Raw genomic sequence first — 25245 nt, forward strand, 5'->3', positions numbered from 1 at the left:
CCTGCCATTTTATAATGTATGTAATATGTTAATCACAGACTATTTCATTCTATAATCATTGTTTCCAAATTTAACCTATTTATGATGTCTTATCATTTTGTGACGATGTTTACATCAACTGCCCTATACTTGAATCAACTGTATCCGTGTATCATCCTTATATAGAGTTTTCCCGCAAAATTTAACTTATTTACGATGTCGTATCATTTTGTGACGATGTTTACATCAACTGCCCTATACTTGAATCAACTGTATCCGTGTATCGTCCTTATATAGAGTTTTCCCGCAAAATGTAACCTATTTACGATGTCGTTTCATTTTGTGACGATGTTTACAACAACTGCCCTATACTTGAATAAACTGTATCCGTGTATCGTCCTTATATAGATTTTCCCCGCAAAATGTAACCTATTTAGTATTTACGATGTCGTATCATTTTGTGACGATGTTTACATCAACTGCCCTATACTTGAATCAACTGTATCCGTGTATCGTCCTTATATAGAGTTTTCCCGCCTTCCAAAGCAAAATCAGATATAAATGATTTCGGAAATTCACCCAGAATTTCAAATTCCATATAATGTGACAGAATTTACATCATTTCCCAATAACCAAGTGCATGTATTAGCTAACTTTTCAAAACAACATATTTTAGGGCTATGATTGGCAGAAGAACCATCAAATAATGAGTTGAAAGGGTTTTGAGGACACCTCACAGTAGAAAAGAGGTCTCGTATTTTGAGTGTGACAAAGTTTACGAAATATTGCCTTAAAGCCGTTCGATCACTGCCCTTTAACCAATGTTGTATCATAATTGTTAGATTGACCTAATCTACTATATTTCAGTCCAAGGAATAATAATTGGGCAGCTATGGTAAACAATGTCACAAAAATGTGACATTTTTTACATTATAGTGCCTAAAAGCAATACATTTTATTTCTGAGCAGTGCATATGGGAGTATGGGTCACGTGGCTAATGTTCAGAACTTATGAACACGCTAGATTAATAGATGCTAAAATTAAGCCACTATCGTCGAAAACGCTATTTTAGAAATTTACCAATATCCTCAAACTTCAATGAACGTGTCCATAAATATGTCTGTATAACTATAAATATACTAGTTCTGTTTTGCACTTCTCCAGAAGTCTGTAATACCTTCCAAACGAAAAACTAGTAATATATTGACAAAAAACAACAATTTTCAATTTTTCCAATATAGATCTCGATTCGCGATTGTCTTCAAACCATCATTTGCCTTAGTTCAGTAACATGACCATTGCAGTCATTTTACACCCCCAATTGAGCTCCTGAGTGCCTTGCTAATGGCAAACACAAATTTTAAAAGTTTGTTTAAACAAATTTTAAAAGTTTGTTTCTATGCACCTAGAGAAAATATGCTCTAGCTAGTTGTGCCCATCAGATCTACCTTTACACCTCTTTGGGTGGTTCCTGGGACTATGGAAAACACATTCCCGCACAAAAATGTTAGTGGCAAATTATTCAGAAAATATTCATAATGCCATAACTATAATTGGTCCTAACACACCACCCCTGAGCATTTCCTGCATAATCTCCTAGGATAACGTAACATGTTAAAAGAAGAGAGATCTATTACACAACGTCCCTATTCCCTAATAGCCGATAAAACACATACAAACAGGTCACAGGACACGTGCCAGTATTAACTATCTGTAAACCACACATCTCACAACATCTCACCACTATAACCACTTAATACCACTATTACCACTTAATACCACTATTGTTAACTTTGCTACCTGCACTAAGTCTCTTATTCCGCCTGAAGCACTGGGTCGGACCGGAGTGACTTAAAGCCTATTTTACTCTGATTTTGCCTTTTTTCTATTGGTCTTAATATCTCGGCTTCCGGGCTTGTTATAATTCCTCCTCATTTGTCATCAGTGCTCCACCCACCTTAGTTTTTACAGGATTTACGCGTTTATTATTCTAATATAGTATAGGATAATATGATTTAAATAATAGATTCATTTTTATAAAATTTGTGATCAAGTTAGTGCAAAACTCTCAATTGATCTCATGCTGATATATCGCCAAAGTTTCTGTGACAACCCCCATCTACTAATCTAGTTATAGTAAAATAATTAATTTTTTTTAATACCTACTAAACCGGAGTTTACCACGCTGTTCTAATCACAGTTAGTTAGGTGCCGTAATCCGTTGCAAATATAAAAAATAATTATATGTAGCCCCGGAAATCAGAATGTTGCAACAGAGCCAGAGTTTTTAAAACACCAGCTGAAAGATAAAGCTGATCATTAGTCATTATATTATATACAGCTGCTGCTGAGCTGCTCCAATTGTGTAACAGCACACAATGAGTTTTGCAATAGTTGTACACAGCACCCTGTAAAAGTCACGTTGGTAATTAGAACTAGTAAAATGATGGGAGGACTCAGGGGGGGGGGGGGGGCTCAGTTATACAGTTAGATTAGATGCAACTGAGGCCCCTCCCCCTAAAATGCACTTAAACCACCCTCGCCTTCCCAAAACTTTTAGCTGAGCCCCAACCCCTCCCCCCTCATCCCAAAAGTAGCTGAGCCCCCACTTTAAAGTTGGTGTAGTAGTGTGAGTGTAACAGAGGTGGGGCGTTGTAACTCTCACAGCTTTATCTTAGTAATATAACGGTTATTGTTACCAGAATTAGTCTTGTTTAGGAGATGTTAATTTAACAAGTTTTATGTTACACGATAGACTTACAATATAGTTATATATACGATGTTATCAAGTACAGTGTAGTAGTGGTCTCAGTATGACAGTAGAAAGTAGGCAGCCCCACAGTTGATTAAGTTCTCGGATTCACTGAGGGGGACGTGAACAGTCTGAGGGGGACGTGAAAAGTCTGAGGGGGACGTGAACAGTCTGAGGGGGACGTGAACAGTCTGAGGGGGACGTGGACAGTCTGAGGGGGACGTGAACAGTCTGAGGGGGACGTGAACAGTCTGAGGGGGAAGTGAACAGTCTGAGGGGGACGTGAACAGTCTGAGGGGGACGTGAACAGTCTGAGGGGGAAGTGAACAGTCTGAGGGGGACGTGAACAGTGCAAACCAGCTTTACACTTACAGTGTATTTAACAGTGCATTATTAACAGTGCATTGTTCTATACCTCATTAGAGTGACCGTAGTGGTGCATTATCCGTGAATTGCGAAACTATTTGACCATATTCTGCAGGTTTGCACATGTTGACATTGTGACCAGATCACCCCCTCCCTCTATGTCCATCCCTCTATTTTTAGATTTACGATTACAGTACCTTTATCACCATCTTGGGGACCATTAGAAAACAGGCAGGGTTATGTAACAATCGATATAAAAATGATTTGCTGCTTTTTTGTAAAAGTGAGTGCTTAGTCAGGTGGATGGTGGTAAAGAAGACCTTGTCACGACGTGGTAAAGTAGATCTTGCCACGAGTTCGAGGGAAGGGCCAAGGAGAGCTGCTTGAAGGAAGGGCGTGATATCAAGGGTGCAACAGCTATTATTCTACCAATATAATCTATGAATATTTCCATTCTTTACAATTTAAGTGCTCGTTACGCTCTTACCTCTCCGGCCCCAACTATTAAAATGTTGAGAAATTGTAGAACCATGCAGCTTGTACCAGGTGTAAATATTGCAGAAATGCAGGGATTGCAACACACACACACACCTGCCCTGGACACTTCACTAACATTATCCTGCCAACTTGAGTACTACATCACTGATCACTCAGTGTTGCAACTATCTCACCCGTCCACGTGCACACCCGCCCACGTGCACACCTACCCTTTGCAACACTTCAACAGCAGTACCACTCAGTATCGGTATCTCTCCTCTATATATTATGATGTGTAATGTCATTTGTCAAATTAGTAGGTGACGTCACATTACGTCACAGTGTTGAAATATAGGTAATCTGTCACAATAAGCTGTGTCGAAATAGCAATTCAATACTCCTGTGCAGGTACAGCCGTGTGCACCGGAACTGAAGACCCAGGAATACGCTTGTGTAATGTGTACAGGAGAAGGAGGAAGAGGGGAGGAGGAGGAAGAGTGGAGGAGGAGGAAGAGGGGAGGATGAGGAAGAGTGGAGGGGGAGGAAGAGGGGAGGAGGAGGAAGAGGGGAGGAGGAGGAAGAGGGGAGGAGGAGGTAGAGGGGATGAGGAAGAGGGGAGGATGAGGAAGAGGGGAGGATGAGGAAGAGTGGAGGAGGAGGAAGAGGGGAGGAGGAGGAAGAGTGGAGGAGGAGGAAGAGGGGAGGAGGAGGAAGAGGGGAGGAGGAGGAGGAGGAAGAGGGGAGGGGGCTATCTACCTGCACAGCCAATTAATTGAGCAGGAGGAGCAGAGTCATATACCACCCACTCTGCACAGCAGCTACTTTTGCAAGCCACTCTAAGATGATGCAGGAGGGAGTTGGTAAATATATAATATCATGATCAACTGATTGGGAAGGGAGGGGCCTGGGTGCGTTACCAACTAATTGTATAGGCGAGGATAGCTATCTAAACTACCGAAAATATTCGCCCCCACTCTTTCTAGAGCATCTAGCAGCATATTCTCCAGATTGTGTAACTCCTCCACTGCTCGTGCAGGGAGGAGTTGCCGCCGGTAAATGGCCTGCTCTGATCCTGCCATTATAATAGTCCATTATACCCTTCACTTGGCAGAGATTGCAAAACAATGGTTACGTCACAGCTGTATTAGCGAGCACGTGCAGCTACCAAGTCTACCTAATAACAGGGTGGGGCCGGGGGAGTGGTTGCTAAGCGGTGGTTGCTAGGGTGTGGTTAATAACGTGACCAATCAATTTAGGAGTAGAAGGTATGGTAGTGGTGAGGCTGGCCGCCGAACATGGTCATTATCAACTAATCGAGAGGGTGGATACTGGATATATCCGCTCTCCTCTCTCTGTGTGGCAATTAGTTGAATTTAGATGGCAAAAAGAATTACCCAATAACTTCTCCTCCTGAGTAGACCCACTTGTGCAATACCCCCCCCCCCCCCCCCCCCCCTTTTTCTCCTCCTAAGTGTACTCGCTTGTGCAATACTGTCACCCCCCTCTCTTCTACTCCGTAGACTAAATTGTGCAATACCCCCCTCTCTTTTCCTCATCAGTAGACTTGCTTGTGCAATGCTGTCTCTTCCCACGACCAAGATGTCTCAAGTTTTATATCCTTTCACAATCTATTGTATCTGTCAGAGCTATGTTCAATAACATCGACTGAACCGAGGATGGGAAATGGTTCTAAGCAGTAAGTAATAGTGATCTTAAAATTAAGGGAGGTAATAAACCCTTTATTTCTAGTTTTTTACCTCAATTCCATACCTAAACCTGAAATAAGAATCTTAAATCGCCCTTAGTCTATAGTTATACATTGTATTGTCATTATCAGAAATGACGAAAACATATGGCACCCCACTGTACATGCTGCAGTATAGTATTTGTTACTGACATTAGCACACGACGTCATGGGGGACTAACACATGGCCTGGGATAACAGACCCTTCTTGGTTTATAATTAATTGTTCAGTAAAATACTTTGTTAAGTTGATCAACCAAGAGCACAAAGTTCTCCTTAATCTCTATACTTCAACACTTATAAATTCCAACAGGTCGCAAAAAGGGAAAAAATGATCTTTAAAATAATTGTATGATCATTCCAATAAGCCCGGGTCCAGCTGAAACCTAAATAGCTAAATGCATGGTAGCTGCATAAACCTGCACTGCAAGTAACTTGTTAGCTTGTAGTCCTGACACTGGGTAATCACTTCCTCAGACGCGCTGCAACCAGCGCTGTAACGAGGGTAACCAGACGTTCTGTGACCAGGGTGACCAGACGCGCTGTAACCAGACGGGCTGCAACCAGGGTAAACAGACGCGCTGTAACGAGGGTAACCAGACGCTCTGTGACCAGGGTAACCAGACGCGCTGTAACCAGGGTAACCAGACGCTCTGTGACCAGGGTAACCAGACGCGCTGTAACCAGGGTAACCAGACGCTCTGTGACCAGGGTAACCAGACGCGCTGTAAGTTGTAACCAGGGTAACCAGACGCTCTGTGACCAGGGTAACCAGACGCTCTGTAACCAGGGTAACCAGACGCTCTGTGACCAGAGTTACCAGACGCGCTGTAACCAGGGTAACCAGACGCTCTGTAACCAGGGTAACCGTATCTAAGTGAAAAGACACGCTTATATCAGGTCTCAGGACAGTAAGGTTGCATGTTTGCTGGGTTAAAGTTGGGTTGCAGTTGTAGAAGGAGGATGACAAACCCGATTTGCTATTTAGCAGCGATCATCGGATATAATCATCAGATATTATCCGCATATTACGATATAATCCACATGAATCATGTCCAAACTTGTCTAATTCTGCTACTTGTGCAGACTTGTGCATATTTTCGGAGCTTTGCAGAGATACAAAAGCAGCTTTGATCCTACCGCAAAGTCCGTTTTACGTGTCTTTTTGTTTGTTTGTCCGTCCGTCTCTGTAATTCTCCGTGACATGTTCAACTATGGTTCGGTTTGGTGATGGACCGAATATACCCAATTAGATGTGATCAAATGTAGACAATGTGGAGAATACTTGGGATGTTTCCAGGAATATTTATTATTTATAGACGTGACCCCGGTGATCTTACAGTTGGATCCGACTTAGTGCGGCTTCTGCTAGTGAGTTGTGAGAGTTTCCATATTTACCAATATTTAGATCATACTTGAATTTCAGGGCCGCTTTAACCCGTGAGGGGCAGAAACGTCATATTCAGATAAAGATCATCCAGAGGTTCAGTAGTGACAGTTTCTTTGTGCTAAGTAAAACAGTCTTCAAGTCCAGCGAAAGGTACATGACACTATAGTAGGTACTGTGGTAGGTACCGCAGAAACATTATAATCATATCATTACTCTATTATGCATGATATTTCGGAATGTCTAACATGATCCCTCATACAAAATACAAAAGCCCAGTAGCTATAGTCTCCGAATAAACGACTCCGATAGACTGAGACATTTATTGACTAATCATGATGACGCTATTATTTTGCGTTTATTCTGCATTAAGATTAAATTATATCAGTTAAATTACATCAGTTAAATTATATCAGAGGTGTTTTTGCTACTATACTTAGAATATGATGCAGGAGGAGTGCAAAGATAGCTTTGGAAGGATAACATCATGAGGGGGCGGGGCGGGTAGAGACTGGACACCTAACATGGGTTCTATCCTAACTATACAAACAATAATATATAACAATAGTGGTGACCTGACTGTTAACTTGATAAGGAGGTAGTCAACTTAATAGTGGACTCACTAGCGTAACTTACTGCAGTAATTACAGTTCTAATTTTATGCAGTGATCGTTTCGCCCCGAGTACGAAATATAGGTGGTCTGTACTGCACTTGCCATGCTGGGGTTACTAATGATAGTCAAATGAGCAATAGCTTAAAACATTTAAAACTTTAGTTACGATGAAAATAAACATCACCACCGTGTTCACTGTCCTCCAAATAGTAAGTACCGTATATATATATATATATAATAGTATATTTCATCTCAATAGAGGGCAGTACTGGTGTTAGAAATATTTGTTTTTCGATTTTGACCAAATAATTATGAAAATGATACCCATTTTCCCCCTTCATCCCTCAACGTTTGGCCAAATGGGGTTGCGCCCCCCCCCCCTCCTCCAGCAATAATTGCCCTGCAAATTTTAATCCACTAATTTCCAGTATCCACGTGAACACAATAGTAGTAATACACCGGAAGAAGCACATGACAATACTGTCAATCTAGGCGAAAAGACTGAAATAATAATATCCTGGCTGGGTGCCAAGTTTAACATTGTGTTTGTGTGAATTATGGTGTGAGCTAGGGTTAGACATATTCCATAATGAACCCATTTGTTGGCTACCGTATTGTTATTGTTAGCTTAACAGTGTTAAAATAAAGTGTTATTCTGCTGCCCTAATATTCCCCGCGCTAATTGAGTACTGATTAGTCCCTGTGTTATTACTACTGGTTTGGTCACTGGTTTCTGGCTTCCACCCCACGTAAAACGGCGACTCATTTTCAATTAACGTCACAACAGTTTTAAAATTATTAATTACAGTTTTTAAATTATTAATTACCTTCTCTCTGATCCAGTCCTGAAGTTCTAATTAAAAGGCATTTATACACGTGGAAGGAAGCCAGCAAAGACAGTATAATATCCCAAATATTACAGGAATAAACACGATATATTCCTGGATTAGTTAATAAACAATTAGTGAGTCTAGTAGTTCAGAATTACCACGTGACATGTAGACACGTGGGCGCAGTGGAAGCCATTAACCCAGAATCTGAGAATAGCTGTAAATTTGTGGTGGATTGTTGATTGTTCCGCTAAGTAAAATGCAAGGTTGAATAGTTCATAATTAAGTCTTTAAATCTAGAATAAATATTTTACTGCATACAAAAAACATCAAAAGGGGAAACCGAAAGCACACTACTAATATAGATAATACATTATTAATTATATAAACTAAAAATTTCCAAATAAATTAAGCTAAGACTTTAAAAATAGCTATTGCAAAAACCATTATCAAAAAGTTGATCTCTATCAGTCTATCACGCTGCTGACAAAATATGGGATATAGTCATAATAATTTATATTTTATTTCTCAAAACTTGATATAATTTGCAATTCGCTGCACTTTAAGAGTCAACCAGGTGGGCGACTTATAGCAAATTAGATGTAACCGCTTGTTAGTAACTTTGCACAGACCGGTGTTATCAGCAATATCACATAATCAAATCAGAATACAAGACAATTCTATTATAACAGTGTGACCTATTTAAGTCATATCTAGGCCATATCTTGTCCTAATATAAATACTTTCACAAAATTAACTAAAAAATATCAAATATCTAGTTGAAATCTGACCTGGGTAGTTCACTCTAAAAGTCCTCAACAGTACCTAACATTTCTTCCAGGGTGATCACAGAATCTGCAGTTCTGGTGATCACGTGACAGAGACCACGTGGTCACGTGACTGAGATGATAAAGTGATTACATGTACTCGACCAGCTTCTTGACGGTCTCGTAGCAACGCCACTTGTCGGGCAGGTAGAAGGGCTCGTATATGTAGGCGAAGGGTGTGTCCCATCCTGTTACACGCTGTATGGGAGCTTCTAGATGGAGGAAACACTCTTCCTGAAATACGGTTCCCATGGTTACTAGATGGAGGAAACACTCATGCATTGTAAAGATATCCTCATATCCTCTATTCTTTTAATTCCTGATCGTTTCTTCTAAGAAATAGACGTACTGTGAAAACTGAGGATCACGCAGATACTTTCATCCTAGTAAAGCGAATCCAACACAATTAGTTCGTTCATGACTGTTTCAAAATAACTCTTTAAACAAATTACTTTCTGCTTTACCACTTTAAACGGTTTCACCACTTAACCTTGCCACTTTGCTATGAAACAAGTTTAATACCGAGCCACTATTTACCCTCACAACATATAATAATGATAATAGTCGGAACTGTCGCACAGGGTGACAGGGAAGTAACCAACATGTTGTTTGTTGGGGAAGGGCTCCTAAATGATTACGCTGATGAATTATTTGCACAGGGAGAACAAATCATTTATTATAAACACCTTTTAACTGACTAATATCTCCGGTAACTCCTACCGCCCACGCGGGTGTGGAGCTAAAGCACTCAAGCAGCAGAGACTTAGAGACTAGCTGCATCTTAATACGAACCTAGCAGGAAAGTCTTCTTTTAGCTGTGTTATTGCCAGATCTTATTCAGCTTTATCGAGGAAATTTGTCGGATGAGCTAATTTACACGAACGTTGAACAATGACCATGATATTGCCCGTGATATTGCAAGCAGGTCGCTGGAGTGAGGAGGGTATCTTTAAGTCACTGTCACGTGATGTAATGGATCTTAATGCTATTTCGGGTAAATTTTTCTGACTAATTTACTCCACCCTTAAACTGGACAGAGGAGGAGTTGACAACTCCCACACCTCCATTATAAAATAAGAGAACGACCCTCGTCACTGCCCACTCAACCACTCAAACAGTGATGTTCAGGATACGACCTGACATCTTGTCTTTAATACTGCAAAATAACATACTATGAGGAGGAACGAGAGGGAGAAAGAGAGAGAGAGAGAATCAGAAAGAGAGAGAGAGAGAGAGAGAGAGAGAGAGAGAGAGAGAGAGAGAGAGAGAGAGAGAGAGAGAGAGAGAGAGAGAGAGAGAGAGAGAGAGATAGAGAGAGAGAGAGAGGAAGAGAGGGAGAGGAAGAGGAGGAGGAAGAGAGGAAGAGGGGGAGAATGAGAGAGAATCAGAAAGAGAGAGAGAGGTAGAGGAGGGAGAGAGGAGGAGGGAGAGAGGGAGAGAGGGAGAGGGGGATGGGTATGGAGAGGGGGAGGCCGGGAGGGGAGGGATGGATGGAGACATGGAGAGGGGGAGAGGGAGAGAGGGAGATGGGTATGGAGAGGCTGAGTTCTGGTTAGAGGTTTCTCATGTTCCGGATACCATCTTATTTATCCTGCAAGTTAGCATAGCTGCCATTTTGGCAGATTATAGAGTTTGGGGTCTTGTTCAAGATTTAAAGAGCTTGAACCATGATTAAATGTCAGATCTGCCAGTTGCATAAATTGTGGACAGAAACATGTCTGAAAGTAATATTATGTGCCTAATTAGCCGTGCAGCTGATGTCTCTGTTGTAGACAACTCCCACACACTACAAAGTAGGAGACTTGGGCGTCTTCTGGCTCCTGGAGGGGAGTTCTCCTCTGGAGATCAAGTACTGCCCACTCAAGCACTCTGATGCTCTGGAGACACGTCTTGATAACTGTATTACAACAGCTGCTGTATTGAATGTCATGGCTTGATTTTGATTAAATATCCCGGATTATACTGTATATTTATATGCACTGATCTCTACAAACAGTATCCGGCGTTTGGAGCAGAGTGTCTAATCAGCGGCTGTCTCTGTTGGACAACTCCCACCGCCCACACTATTCAGCACCAGGAGTTAAATTCTTCTGATCTTCCGGAGACATCTTAGATTCTTAGATGGTATTTATTTATTAAATACTGCACTTAAACAGCCGCCGTATTGAAATATCCACCAGAACTTGGTTCGTGATTAAATCTACGGGGTGGTTATTGAGGGTTATTGAGGGATATCTGCAAGAGTTGCACTTCATAATGCTAGAGATGTCTGGAGGTTAAGTGATTAAACAGTAAACAGGTAGGCTGCTGTCTCTGGTGGAGATATCTTTACCATCTAGTGATCAGTTGACTCTTGAGCTGTCACCTTCAGGGGGGAGGGGGGTGGAGTGGGTTTGTCGCGAGTGGAGGTGAGAGTGGGGTGGGGTGGGGAAGTGGGGTGGGGAAGTGGGGTGGAGGGGACCAAAGTTCTAACTCTCCAACACGGTGTATTTACACGGACATGTTTAGAATTAAATTTAAACAATTAATGTTCCCCAGGAGTCCCGGTTTGACTTGTTGTGCTGTATTGGCAGTAGAATGGCTAATAAAAGTAGGGTGAAAGTGTACTGTACATTGTTAGAAACTGCAATGATATGTAACAACATTCCAATATATCAACCCAATGTCTAACTAAGCTAGTAATTATTATGTTAATTGAGAATCATACTGTCACTGCTAATACCATATAAGTCGTGATCAGTTACAAACTATTATCAACTCCTCCCGACTTTGCTTTTAACTTATTCAGGTGTGATTCAAGTCTTTGAAATCAAACTACGTCTTATTAAATAGTGAGGAGGTGGGTCAAGGCAACTAAATTAGCCACTACTAAACAAATAGTAGTAGTACAGCTTATAGCACACTACAGATATGAAGAATTCAGTTTAGACAGACAGCATCTGTAGTACATACCAGTAGTACATACCAGTAGTACATACCAGTAGTACATACCAGTAGTACATAACAGTAGTACATACCAGTAGTACATACCAGTAGTACATACCAGATACCGCCCATCAGGGACTAGACTCCTCAGAACTCATTTAAAGCCCTGTAAAATAGGTATAGTAGTAGGAGACAGTAAATACCTGTAATCTGGCTGCAATCTCAGCTCCGAATCCCTGTGTGAGAGGAGCTTCGTGGACCACCATGCACTTGCCTGTCTTTTTAACCGACTGAAATTAAAAAGTTAATAAACTTCACATCCTGTTCAGTGTTCAGTTCCTCGATATTATGTTTCCAGCTTAAATTTGTAATTTAACTTTTTTAAAGAAGCAATATCACTAAGACGGGACAATATGCTGAGATATTAATAAGTTAATATGAGATGTCTCGATTAAAAGCTGCTTGTATTTTGCAGCTGCCGGTTTTACCCCCACTTAAGGCTTAATACCTGCCAGGACCAGTTTTGCAGTTCAAAACTTCAATTTAAAATATAAGGTATCTCGCAGTAATGATTGATATTGTAATAATGTGTCATAATTATATATCTATAAAAGTTGGTTACATTTAACATGACCATGGGGTCTGAGTCGGAAAAACATTAACGTTCAGAGACCATAATACAGTCACCATGGTTAGTGGTTACCATGGTTACCACCACCATGGTTACTAGATGGTTACATAAAAGATTTTAACAATGGATTATTATTCTCACGGTGATTTTCCATACCATCAACCCTACGCAATTATACTAATTGCATATTAAACTGTGCCAGTAACAATGTTTAAATAGTTAATAGTTAATATGGCGGGACACTGCATCCGACATCCTGAGCTACTTGCCAGTGATTTAGTCTTATGGGAACCTACGCACGGTAGAGCACAGCAAGGCCGACCAAGACAAAGCTACTTGTCTATGTTACTGAAGGAAGTTGGGACAAACTCTAAAGAGGAACTGCGAACCCTGATGCGGGACAGGGATATATGGAGGGGGTTTTCTGGCGTAGATCGGACTTAGCTCCGACATAGTAGTAGTAGTAGTAATAGTTAATATGGCGTATTGTCTTGCGGCCAATAATAACGTTTAATACAGCGTACTCTTGGAGTCTTCAGCCGATATTAATAGGCAGAGAAAACTGCAAAAAAAGGTGAATTGTCTCAGTTGTCAGTTTTCAACTCAAATACCTCCGTAAATGTTGCCATTATCTCTCTAAACATTGCCCCATTTGTCAGAGATAAAGGTGACAAGTATGTAACATACTGCTCAGCACCCTCTACAATAACCTCCCCCTAATAGCCTAAAGTTACTAAATCTCAGGGAGCCCTATCCGGAAGAGAACAGCAAGTGTAGAGTTGGCTTTTGTGGGTGTCGCCGCTCAGACGCCTCTCATCTCCCGGGACACAATGCTGTGACCTACAAGCAGCACAGCTCATAATACTACAGCAGGGCGAGATGTTAGATGGTGTGTTGAAACAAACAACAAACTGATACATAGCTACCAGCTATAATACTGTTATACCAGCTGTACTATACAAGTTACAACTCTGGTAACTGGAACAACTCTTCTTTTAGACGCCTCTCATCTCCTGAGATAGATATCAACTATAGTACGTACTGCAGCAGGGTGAAATGTTACGACATGACTGATACAATATAGCGGTACACGCAACACGCACTGTAGTTGGACTCTGTAGAACAACAGGACTCTAGTTCAACATATAATACACGGTCGCGCCTCGCGGTAGTTCGACAAGACTAGGTATAATCATACATATCTACCAGCTATAATACTGTTATACTAGCTGTACTATACGACAGACCCCTCTGTTACTTATCTGGTAACTGGCTACCAACAACTCTTCTTTTAGACGGTTGGTCTTGATGGATTGCTAATTAGTTATAAACAGATAATTGAAGGATGAGCAATAATCTATGGTTTTCATTCCAAAATTTGCAAATAAATTTTAAAACTCTGAAACGTGGAAGGCTCATGTTCAGTTGGATACTAAAACGGCTCTCTGTAAGCTCCCCAAGAGTTAAACTCTAAAATGGAGCCGATGCAAACATTAAATTTATTCTAGCCCAAAAACATTTCCATTTTCGGCATCTCCATCATGGTTGAGTTAACCCTGGGGCCTGGTAACCACAGTTGGGGTTTCGTTGTGGAATCTAACACCTGAAATCAAGAACTTTTGACACAATAAACCTGGAACAAGATGTGGTGATTACTTTAGAACATCTCGCCTCATAAAGCATGTGAGAATGAGTGTGAAGCTGCAACAGTGTGCGACCACACTCTCCCCTCATATTTGCCGGAGAAGAGCCCAAAATAGGACTTTAATCTTGAATTATTAGGATTAGGTCCCCTTCCCTCGTCACTATATTGTGTTAGTCATGTTACTAAAAGTTGCTATTTCCGAGCAATTGTACTCTAGAGATGAGCTCTAGAGCTAGGTTGGTGAATTGAGCTACTTTGAGAGCAGCAGCTTTATTGTGTGGGCACATAGAGGGAACTAGAGGGATCTAGAGGGAACTAGAGGGAACTAAAGGGAACAAGAGGGAACTAGAGGGAATTAGAGGGAACTAGAGGGAACTAAAGGGAATTAGAGGGAACTAGAGGGAACTAGAGGGAACTAAAAGGAACTAGAGGGAATTAGAGGGAACTAAAGGGAACTAGAGGAAACTAAAGGGAACTAGAGGGAACAAGAGAAGGGACAGGTGATCAAACACTCTCCTGTAGTACCAGTACAGTGTACACTGAACAATGTACAATGTACACTGTACAGGAGAGTGCAATAGAGGTACATTATACGTCATGGAGCGACCTCGTTTTTGAGTCTTTTCCAATTTATCAGAAAGATTTGTGTGCCAGTATATCAGGGGTTGGCTGTTTTTACATTTCCCAGACGAGCAAAGAAACATTTCTGAGCTATATAACGTCCCTCAAACTCTCTTAACAGCTTCGAAGGGGCCCCTATGAACTACGCGTTTCTGCTACTTTTAAATATCACTTATAAATGCACAAATTTTATCTCTGCTTCTAACCAACCATATGAATCTTATTCTCTGGGCGTTTTTAACGACTTCCCCGATCAGTTATGGTATGTTATTTGATTTAAATAACCAGGATGATGATTTGTGATTTTTAGGCACACAATACCGACAAAGACCTATACTAAGAGTTCTTATAAACTCGATATAGTTATTATGTATATAAGTATACTAAGCAGACTGGAGACCGTACAGGAATCATGATATGTCTTAGTTTTGAGGGCCGTCAGATCTGAAGTCAATCTCTTATAACAACTCAATATAATTAAGTAGCCTAATTCTAAGTTTTCTCTTTGAAATCCTACATTTCTGTCCCGACAAACAGACAAATCGTTATGATATACCGCTTCAAATCTTACAGCAGCCACCAATACCTCAATCAGTATTATAAAGTTATCATACAGTTTAGAGTTGCTAGCCTTGTCCTGACAGAGACAGAAGGCTGCACATCATGAGACAAGTGGAAAACAAACAAACGAATAGATTTCAAGCTCGTAAAGGATCGTCGCTTGAGATCGGAGATTTAAAAACTCTAGTTCGAATATCTCTTGTTGAATTTTAGTACGTGTCGAACTTGAATCCAGGTAGCCCACTTTAGTTCGACAGAGTAGAACCTTAGGGTTTGTCGAACTACAGTACATGTCGAACTTGAGTACGTGTCGAACTTGAGCACTTGTACCGTCTGATTCTTGATTTCTAATGAACTACGCTGCGAAGTCACAGCTGAACAGTTTATATATACAACCAATACTCCAACTTGTATAGAATGAAGTCCAAGGTATATTGTTTTTACATGATATGTAAATATCCTTCTCAAAAGTAGTAGAATTTTATAATCTGATATCCTATTGGTTTAGCGCCTAATTCAGTAAAAATATTTCCGGGGGCTGCGGCCTCAGCTCGCGGCATTCCACTCGGAGCCGGCGCTTCCCGCCGATTACTCGCCTACCCCTTTCAAAAACCCTGCGCACGCTCCTGAAGTCCATACAAGTTATATTGTTGCTACATGGTATCTAAATATCTGCAAGTCACGTCCAAGCAACATACTTATTTGGCGAACATCTTTAAAACGAAATAATGTCTTTATTCGCATTTCATCTCCAATGAACGTACTCAAATATAATTTCTATATTTGCTCACATCTCATATGAAAATGCTCAAATCTAATGTCTATAAATTTAGCTCACCTCTCATATGAAAATGCTCAAATCTAATGTCCATATTTGCTCACCTCTCATTTTTAAAGTGCTCTATAAAAAGTGTCTTGCAGCCAAATATCCAAAAAAGCAATCTCTAAGCCTCATGATCACTAATTGTAAGTTAGTACACATTAATAGCTCTGTTTCTTCAATTATTATTCATGCTTTTAGCGAGATTGTAGACATAGTATGTAAATCTAATATACTATATTATATCAAAATGTAACACTGTAATATACCTGTGTTTGGTAAACAAGGATCTAAAGCTTTCTATTAAAATTTTCAAGCTTTTAGCACACTATAGTGTATCCAGACAGGGTGACAATGAGCACGTGCGTGGCGACAATGCGCACGTGCGCGGTGACAAAGTGCACGTGCGTTACAATATGATGACGTCATCCATTAGTTGAAAGGTCGGTTGAAAAGTAGCTTGAATAGTGAGATTACAACTCCTTATTTGGGCAATATAAGCTATTGATTTTTCTTAAACCGTGTTATACTCGGTTAATTTTCAACAGGATGTTCCGACTGAACACACAACATGTTTTGACCAAATAAAGGTATTGGGTATTGTTCAATCTTTCTTTCAACCACTTTTCCACCCGACCTTTCGACCGCCACTGTATATTCAGGAGAGATCAGGGGATACCTCTCACTAACCTTCTCAATTGTAGCTGAGTCGTAAGGCATGATAGTCTGCAGGTCAATAACCTCACAGTTCACCCCCATCTGCTCGTGCGCCATCTGCGCGACTTCAAGTAGCACGTGCACAACAGTCCCCCATCCTATCATGGTCACGTCCGTACCTGGAATATAACAATGTTACTGATCTAGTTTGAACTGATCTAGTTTAAACTGATCTAGTTTGAACTGATCTAGTTTGATCTGGTCTAGTTTGATCGTGTCTAGTTTGAATCTAGTAATACGATCCAAAAGAGTTTGCCTGATGTTTCAGCAGAGAGTACGTGATTTTGAATGATGTAAAATTGGAGTCCCACAAGATCTTGACACACCAACTTGTCAATCACACCGTACATTACTAACACTACTTTCACACTGGATTAATGATGTAACCCCACTTGTAGCAGTGCTAGAGCTGCGTGCTTCTATCACTACAAACCACTATCACATAATGACCGGTTAGCTGTTCACATAGACTACTTCCATCTAGTAAAGATCTAGATCTTCTGCTAATGGGATCTTCTAGATGATTCCAGCATCTTGTACCTGATCTCAAGTTAAGGGACCCTTAGAAGATGTGGTCATGTTCGTGATAATGTGTATTGTCATGATCTTGTTATCTTAATACAGGTGGTGGATTATAAGTTAAGATATGTCCCCTGTCCCTCCCTCAGATTATTAACAGGTACACACTGTTCACTGGTGCTTTCACCAATACCTTCACTGGTGCTTCCACCAATACCTTAACTGGTGCTTCCACCAATACCTTCACTGGTGCCTTCACCAATACCTTCACTGGTGCCTTCACCAATACCTTCACTGGTGCTTCCACCAATACCTTCACTGGTGCCTTCACCAATACCTTCACTGGTGCCTTCACCAATACCTTCACTGGTGCCTTCACCAATACCTTCACTGGTGCTTCCACCAATACCTTCACTGGTGCCTTCACCAATACCTTCACTGGTGCCTTCACCAATACCTTCACTGGTGCCTTCACCAATACCTTCACTGGTGCTTCCACCAATACCTTCACTGGTGCCTTCACCAATACCTTCACTGGTGCCTTCACCAATACCTTCACTGGTGCTTCCACCAATACCTTCACTGGTGCTTCCACCAATACCTTCAGTATATTAATATGAGAATATGAGGAGTAAAAATAAGAGAATTATTTCGTTTTAGTTGGATCTTTAAATTCGGGAAATAATTCTGCTGTGTGGTAATTCAATTGTAGAGTGACGCTTTTGCTAAATTAAAATTATCCCATAATAACTATTATTAAACCGGATATAACACGAAACTAATAATGGGGTATTGTTTTCATAAAAACGGATTGAGAGTGGTAATCCTGCTTACCACCAATCTTTACTGCAAGAATATTAATAATAATAATGAGGCCAAAATCCAAAGGTATGAATTCTAATTTTAATACAATACAGTGTTTATTAATATATTATTATAGCAATTGTATGTCTGAGATTAACATCTTTCTACGGTCCTTGCTCCTTATGCAATAAAAAAATATCATATTCTGATGTATTATTCGCCCTGTTTTATCAATATCATTATTAAAGTCACTGAGACCCGATTCAGGAACAATTCAATGCAGTATCTACTGCATAAAATAACCAAATTTATGGTTATTACAAACCAAATGGATGGACTAAAACCAAATGGGCTAAGACATGTGAACGCCAGGTGACACCTGAATGTGACACCAAAGGACATGTGACGTCACAGGACATTATATTTATAAAATAATTCTTTACAGGAATCAAGGAGTTTACATCAGTACAAGCCACTCGGAGCCGTCCCTTTAGCTATATATCATGATTAATTTATGTTATAATATTGAATTATATACAGAGAGCTCTAATGACTTTTAACTAGTGGATTTTAGAGCCAATAGGGCTCAAACTGGAGGTAGTACACAATGCTACCTTTAAAACAAAGCAGCTGGGGACTGGGGAGCCAATCGACAAAATCAGGGCTGATTATGTTTATTATGTTTATTGCGAGCATTTAATACGTAAATTAGTGTCTCTATGTATGTGTCTCTGTCATAGGATGTAATGCAAGGTGACACTAGTACGTGTCTAAAATAGAAATATTCGTTAGATTACCTACTTATATTAGTAGTATTATATTAGTAATATTACAAGGTAGCATCAAATTTCTAATTCCTGACAAGAAATCCCACTCTTATTTTCTTCTCAAAAATCTCTCATACCACATTATGTATTATCGCTAAGTTATTAGTTGAACTAATACGTCATAATATATTACTAATATATAACTGTCTTAATATTAGCGTCAGTTCCACCGATTATAATTAAGCCCCTTCTTTTTGTTCTTTTTAGTCTAGAAGATCAGTGAGATACGACAGTGTAATTAACAGCGCACTAATCGGGGCGACCAGCTTGGATCTGGCTGGAGGGGGGGGGGGGGGTTGTAGTCCCCTGGTAAGCTAGTATAACACACCTGGGGGGGGGTGTAGTCCCCTGGTAAGCTAGTATAACACACCTGGGGGGGGGGGGTTTGTAGTCCCCTAGTTAGCTAGTATAACACACCTGGGGGGGGGGGGGGGTTTATAGTCCCCTAGTAAGCTAGTATAACACACCTGTGTTTCATTTGTTAATGTTCTGAGAAATCTTTTATAATAAGCGTGTAGATATTAACGTTAAGATCTAATAGATGTGAATGATGAACCTGGAAGAACAATGTTTTGTGTGAGGGTGGGGTCACAATGTTCTAATAACAACACGTTGTTATTGTCTACCTAGGAGTGTTATGATCACTATTTTAGTCTATACAATGTAGAGTTATATACTAGTCTATACTACAGTTTCGGCACTGTTTACATGATATTGTTAATGGTAATGGAGATGAGCTAGAGGGCGGGGCAAGAGGGCAAAGAGATAGAAGGGGGGGGGGGGCAGCAGGGGGGGGGCTATTAAATTGTTGTTAAATTTTAGGATATGACAATTTGAACGTCGAATCGTTTTATGAAATGCAACCAAATAGTAGTTATTACCGTATATATACTAAATTTTTGTTAATATTAAGGCTAATTAATTATGACCTTCCTTGTTTATTTTAATACGAATTAATCAATATCGATTAATTTTGAATGTTTATTCAAAAAAAACTTAAAAAATTTGATAATATTGCTGTGTCAACATTTAAAAAGTTAACTAATTTACAGTTAAAACTTAAAATCCTAAAGAAGACCCCCCTCTTCCTATCACCACTGTTAACAATTTACATGGTATTGTCTACGCTTCTAAAGATAATATAACCACAACAAAAGGTGTATTATAAAGGAGTATTGTGCTCGGTGCGTTTGTCTGTAAACACTTCTCTTTGTGTTTGGCTTCCTGGTTCAGGAGTTCTAATGTCTGTGTGTTCATAACACAACATTAATTATATTATATAATATACAAGTTCTAGATAACAGAATATATTGTAAACACAACGCTAATCTTTCTCTCAAAAACAGAATTATAAGGCTTGCATTATGTGTGTGCCAATTTGCTCTGTCAAAAGCGATATTTCTACATTAATTTAACTATTTATCTTAATTAAACACAGCTTGTTAGCGCTAATTGAAAGCTGAGGTCATGTGCTAAATGATCGACTAATTACATGTGCTGCAATTTACTACTTACCATCATAATGAGTGATCATTCATAACACGTCTTTGGCATTGCAATAAAATTAGAAAGAATTATATGATGCATATTGTACATTTAACCAGGTTAACTATGAATAGAAGCTGCCTTTTACCATGTGCAAAATGCCACACCCCTGACAGCTAAATTATACTCCTCACCGAGTCAATATGTTTCAGGTCTGTCCATTAAACCCTTTACGGGAATTTTGGGATTCAAGAACTTATTGGATTTCAAGCCATCGATGCAAATATTCTTCAGGTTGGAAAAAATAAAATGACATAACCGAGGTTTTCTACTCTACACAAGATCTGCCCCAGATAAATTGTACAGCTAAAACTACTTCACATTAAATTTATATATCATGCCCATTTATTACCTTTGCTTATCAGTCACAAAATGTTCATTAAATCAGTGAGTGGGAGGAAGTAGACTCTTTTTGCTAATTACGATGAATAGTGACGATTTTATTGCAGCTTAATGCACCCCATAACACGCACGCAACTAATGTCACAAACCCAGTTGAGGGTTACCTAGCAACAAGAGTTGAGGGAGAGGATGTGAGAATTTAAGTTTCACTCATCTTGACAAGTCAAAATGTAGAATCTTATAACTTTTTATTGTAGATACCAAGATAAAGAATACCAATTAATAACAATTTTAGATTAAGAAGAATATAATCTGTATAATGGTTAACGATGTTATCTCTACTAATATAATATTATATAATATCCAACTCACCCTCTCTGACGACCTCTGCTGTGGACAGGGGGAGCGTGTAATCATTGACAGGAACTTCCTCAGCTGAAATTAATACGGTCTCTTAAATATCAATACTCTCTGAGAGTCAATACTGCAAAATAATCGCATTCTCGAAACTAACTTTAATTTGACAAAATATGGGACGTTTAATATAAAGATTTGTCATTTAAAGTTGATTATATAGTAACTAGGAAATGTTTTGTATAAGTAACTAGGAAATAATTTTGATTGTAGTTTAGAAACCTAAAACGGTCACCATGGCAACCAGGAAACATTTGTTATGGTTATTGTAATATTCATCTGTCTCCTGCAGTGGATATGTGGACTACTAATATCTAAAGAGCAGGTTTATGAAGGACTGTTAATCCTGTTCGCAGAACGGGAATATGGGAATGTTTTGATCTGTAGATTCCAAAACTCCAAAAAGCTCCCAATGCCCCACTTGTTAGATAACATGACAACATAATTCCACATACCTGTCCCACCAGTTTCACATTGATTACCAATACCAATACCAACAATTAACAGATAATTACCCTACCAATTAATTAATTACATTAATTATATTACACTGCTCCGTTTGTAAATTTTCACAGAACTACCCCAGAAACCAGGTAGCAACAGTACAGTGTATTGTATTGTTCACACTGTATATAATATTAGTACTATTCTTCTCACTACCACACAGAAAACAATATTCACAATATTATTAGGGAAGCTTGCTTCTCTCTCCCCTCATTGCATTATTTGTCCAAGCATACCCGATTGGGCGCTGAGCAGGGCCTTGCTTCTTTTCATTATGGCCGTGTTAATTTCACATTCTCTAGAATGGTGCTTATAGAATTGAACCCCGGGTATTCTAACCGGGGGTTGGGTACGATTAATGACTAATATTTTACCGTTATATTATATAAACTGCCGATAGGGGAATTCAGCTATTCATAATATTATTTATGGAAATAATATGATAAAGCGAGTATTATTGAAACTTTATTCTAAGTATTGAATAACTTACATAACTCTTAATACTAATGATAAATTCAGCTATGTTAAGAAATCTGCCAATTCTCTCATTGTGGTCACTAAATTTCTACTTCTCTAGCCCACCTTAAATAATAAAACTTCTTAAAAGAAATACAACTTCTTTGTTCTCCGATCTACATCCCGAACGTTCCAGAACTCCAGAAATTTAAATTGAGTACAGTAACTGATAAGCAGGGAACATTATATTCGAATTATAATTTTGACACATAATGTAGTGTGAAGTACTGGATAGTCAGGTATTAGAGCTGCTGTAAATACGTGCTACTTATCTTACGTAACACAGAGAACACACTAGAATTACTACGAAGGTTGGATAAACTCAGTTAAGGCCTGTTCCTTCGCTTAAAATATCCCAAATATGGGATTGTCCCCCCGAATATGTATCATAGGGATGGTTCGCACATTATTGTATACGTAGTATTTGCACGGTCCTTAACTTGTTCTGGTCTTGTGATAATAGGACTAACTGAATGGTGACCAAAAGAAAAAGTGAACTTGTTGAAACAGATATTACAGCACACGTGCACGGATTACTGGCTTCTTAACATTTGCACGTGCACAAATTAAAAGTCTCTCGTTCATTGATCTCAGCCCTTATGTTTAACGAGTACATACCACAAACCTAAGTAGGTACTGACATAAACTGACACTGACTGACAACCAAGTGTTACAACCTATAAAGATTATTACAACATATAAAGACTATTACAACCTATAAAGATTATTACAACATATAAAGACTATTACAACCTATAAAGATTATTACAACATATAAAGACTATTACAACCTATAAAGACTATTACAACCTTTAAAGACTATTACAACCTATAAAGACTATTACAACCTATAAAGACTATTACAAACTATAACGACTATTACAACCTATAAAGACTATTACAACCTATAAAGACTATTACAACCTATAAAGACTATTACAACCTGTAAAGACTATTACAACCTATAAAGACTATTACAACCTATAAAGACTATTACAACCTATAAAGACTATTACAACCTATAAAGACTATTACAACCTATAAAGATTATTACAAACTATAAAGATTATTACAACCTAAAAAGATTATTACAACTTATAAAGACTATTACAACCTATAAATAACTATTATAACCTATAAAGACTTTAAGTTATAACACTCTAAGATAAAGACCTGATCTTGTCTTCTTCACTAAATCCCCCCCCCCCCCCCCCCCGCCCCCAGTTTAGAATTAGTACACTTCACACATTGTTTTACTTGCTTGTGAGGGATAAATACTGATACATTAGGCCCAACGAGGGGTTTTTAGAGGGGCAAGGATGAGGGGCAGGTTGGTCACTTTGGTCTGGTTCGCCCCCCCCCCCCCCCCCAAGTTTAGTACACATTACCTGCCATCCTGTAGAGAATCTTGGGTTCGAAGAAAATACAGGGGTTCTGATCTCGGATGCAGGACAGGAGCAGTCCCTTGGCTTGGGTTGGGCCCCTCGGTATCACTACCTGTAAACAATACTGTTAACCTACGCTGATTATATTCATTATATCGGACCTAAGTTCTATATTCTGGTTGTTTCATCGTGAGAAATGGACAGGGAAAAACTGTAGATTCTATATCAGAATATTAATAATTATTGAATATCATTATGTAAATTGAAGTAATATTATATGATTAATGTGAATATGTCGTAAGTTTCACGACTCAGCTTTTTAGTGTGCTATGACGTAATGACGAGAGAAAACTAAAACTATTTCTTGGGAATTGGTATGTTATAACTAAGAGATAAGTTAGTTAAATATTATGAGTTATTATTATTGGTCTGTTGAAACGTTAATAAATTCGAGAACGGCACCTATTCAGTAACAAAGTAATGATAATTAACGTATTTTTTTCGTTTTAAACAATTTTATAAGCATTTAAAAGTCAACGGGCAAGCTCCCGAAATCTACTTTTCAAATATCAATTTCATGTTGAGCCGAAGCATTTCAAAATCTTACATATTAAATATTCATGACATTAAAAGGTTCTGTAACGTCTGCCCAGAAACATTGTAGAATCCGATTACCTTCTAACTCGCCACCATAGGATTTAATATGAAATTACCTTGCCCATAGATCGTGTTGTAATTCCTGTCGTGGGTACAGCGACTGGTTAAATGACAGTTATTAATGAAGTTGCTGTTACATTGTCTTGTTGCTAAAGTGGTTGCACTGGATTCAGCTGGTTATTTGAATGACGGAACACTTAATTTGCGGGCGATGCAGAAATAAATTATTTATGAACGTTATCGCGTAATATAATTTGTATTCGACACATATGCACGCTCAATTCTTGATTTTTTAACTTTGTGTTAATACGGCCCTGATAAAAATTAAGGCCAAATACTTTTAAAAACTTCATCACATAGTTTCTTAAATCTATTTTCAAAAATACAACAAATCAAATCAGGGAATTTCAGATTAACAATCATTGCGACCTGGATTTAAATTTTGCACAATCGAGCCGCTCGAGAGAGCTGAGTTATCTTTTTACAGAGAAAAATATTCTTATCTTAGGGGTTGTCTTAATCTCCATGTTATTAAGTCGCCACGGTGACGCACGTATTCTATAAAAATTAAAAGGGGTAAAAGATGTTTATATGGTGTTTTCCATAACGCGTCGTTGCACGTGCAAATATAATTTCCAACTCTTGGTAACTATGATCAATGAATTAGGATTCATCATAATACCACAATCGTACTATGATAATGGTATAAAAAACCAACAAAAGAACCTAACTATGATCAGCTGCTGAAGCTTCTTTCGAGACGAGAATATGCTGCACATCTTTTTATCAATTAGGATTCATTATCCTACAATCATACTATAATAATGGTATTAAG

General features: G+C 39.0%; 1 protein-coding gene across 1 annotated transcript in view; it reads right to left on the reverse strand.

The window, feature by feature from the left end:
- Positions 1 to 8892: 8892 nt before the first annotated feature.
- The window catches only part of LOC134812251 (2-oxoisovalerate dehydrogenase subunit beta, mitochondrial-like), a 704467-nt gene continuing 688114 nt past the window's right edge, over positions 8893 to 25245 (reverse strand). Inside the window, exons 7-11 of the mRNA XM_063819525.1 lie at positions 23757 to 23865; positions 21307 to 21369; positions 16871 to 17016; positions 12106 to 12192; positions 8893 to 9211 (exon numbers count right to left, since the gene is read on the reverse strand). Of these exons, the coding sequence (XP_063675595.1) occupies positions 9068 to 9211; positions 12106 to 12192; positions 16871 to 17016; positions 21307 to 21369; positions 23757 to 23865 (549 nt within the window). The 3' untranslated portion in view covers positions 8893 to 9067. The remainder of the gene's footprint in view (positions 9212 to 12105; positions 12193 to 16870; positions 17017 to 21306; positions 21370 to 23756; positions 23866 to 25245) is intronic.

The sequence above is a fragment of the Bolinopsis microptera genome, chromosome 3 (genome assembly GCF_026151205.1).
Source record: "Bolinopsis microptera isolate Bmic1 chromosome 3, MBARI_Bmic_1.0, whole genome shotgun sequence".
Taxonomy (NCBI): domain Eukaryota; kingdom Metazoa; phylum Ctenophora; class Tentaculata; order Lobata; family Bolinopsidae; genus Bolinopsis; species Bolinopsis microptera.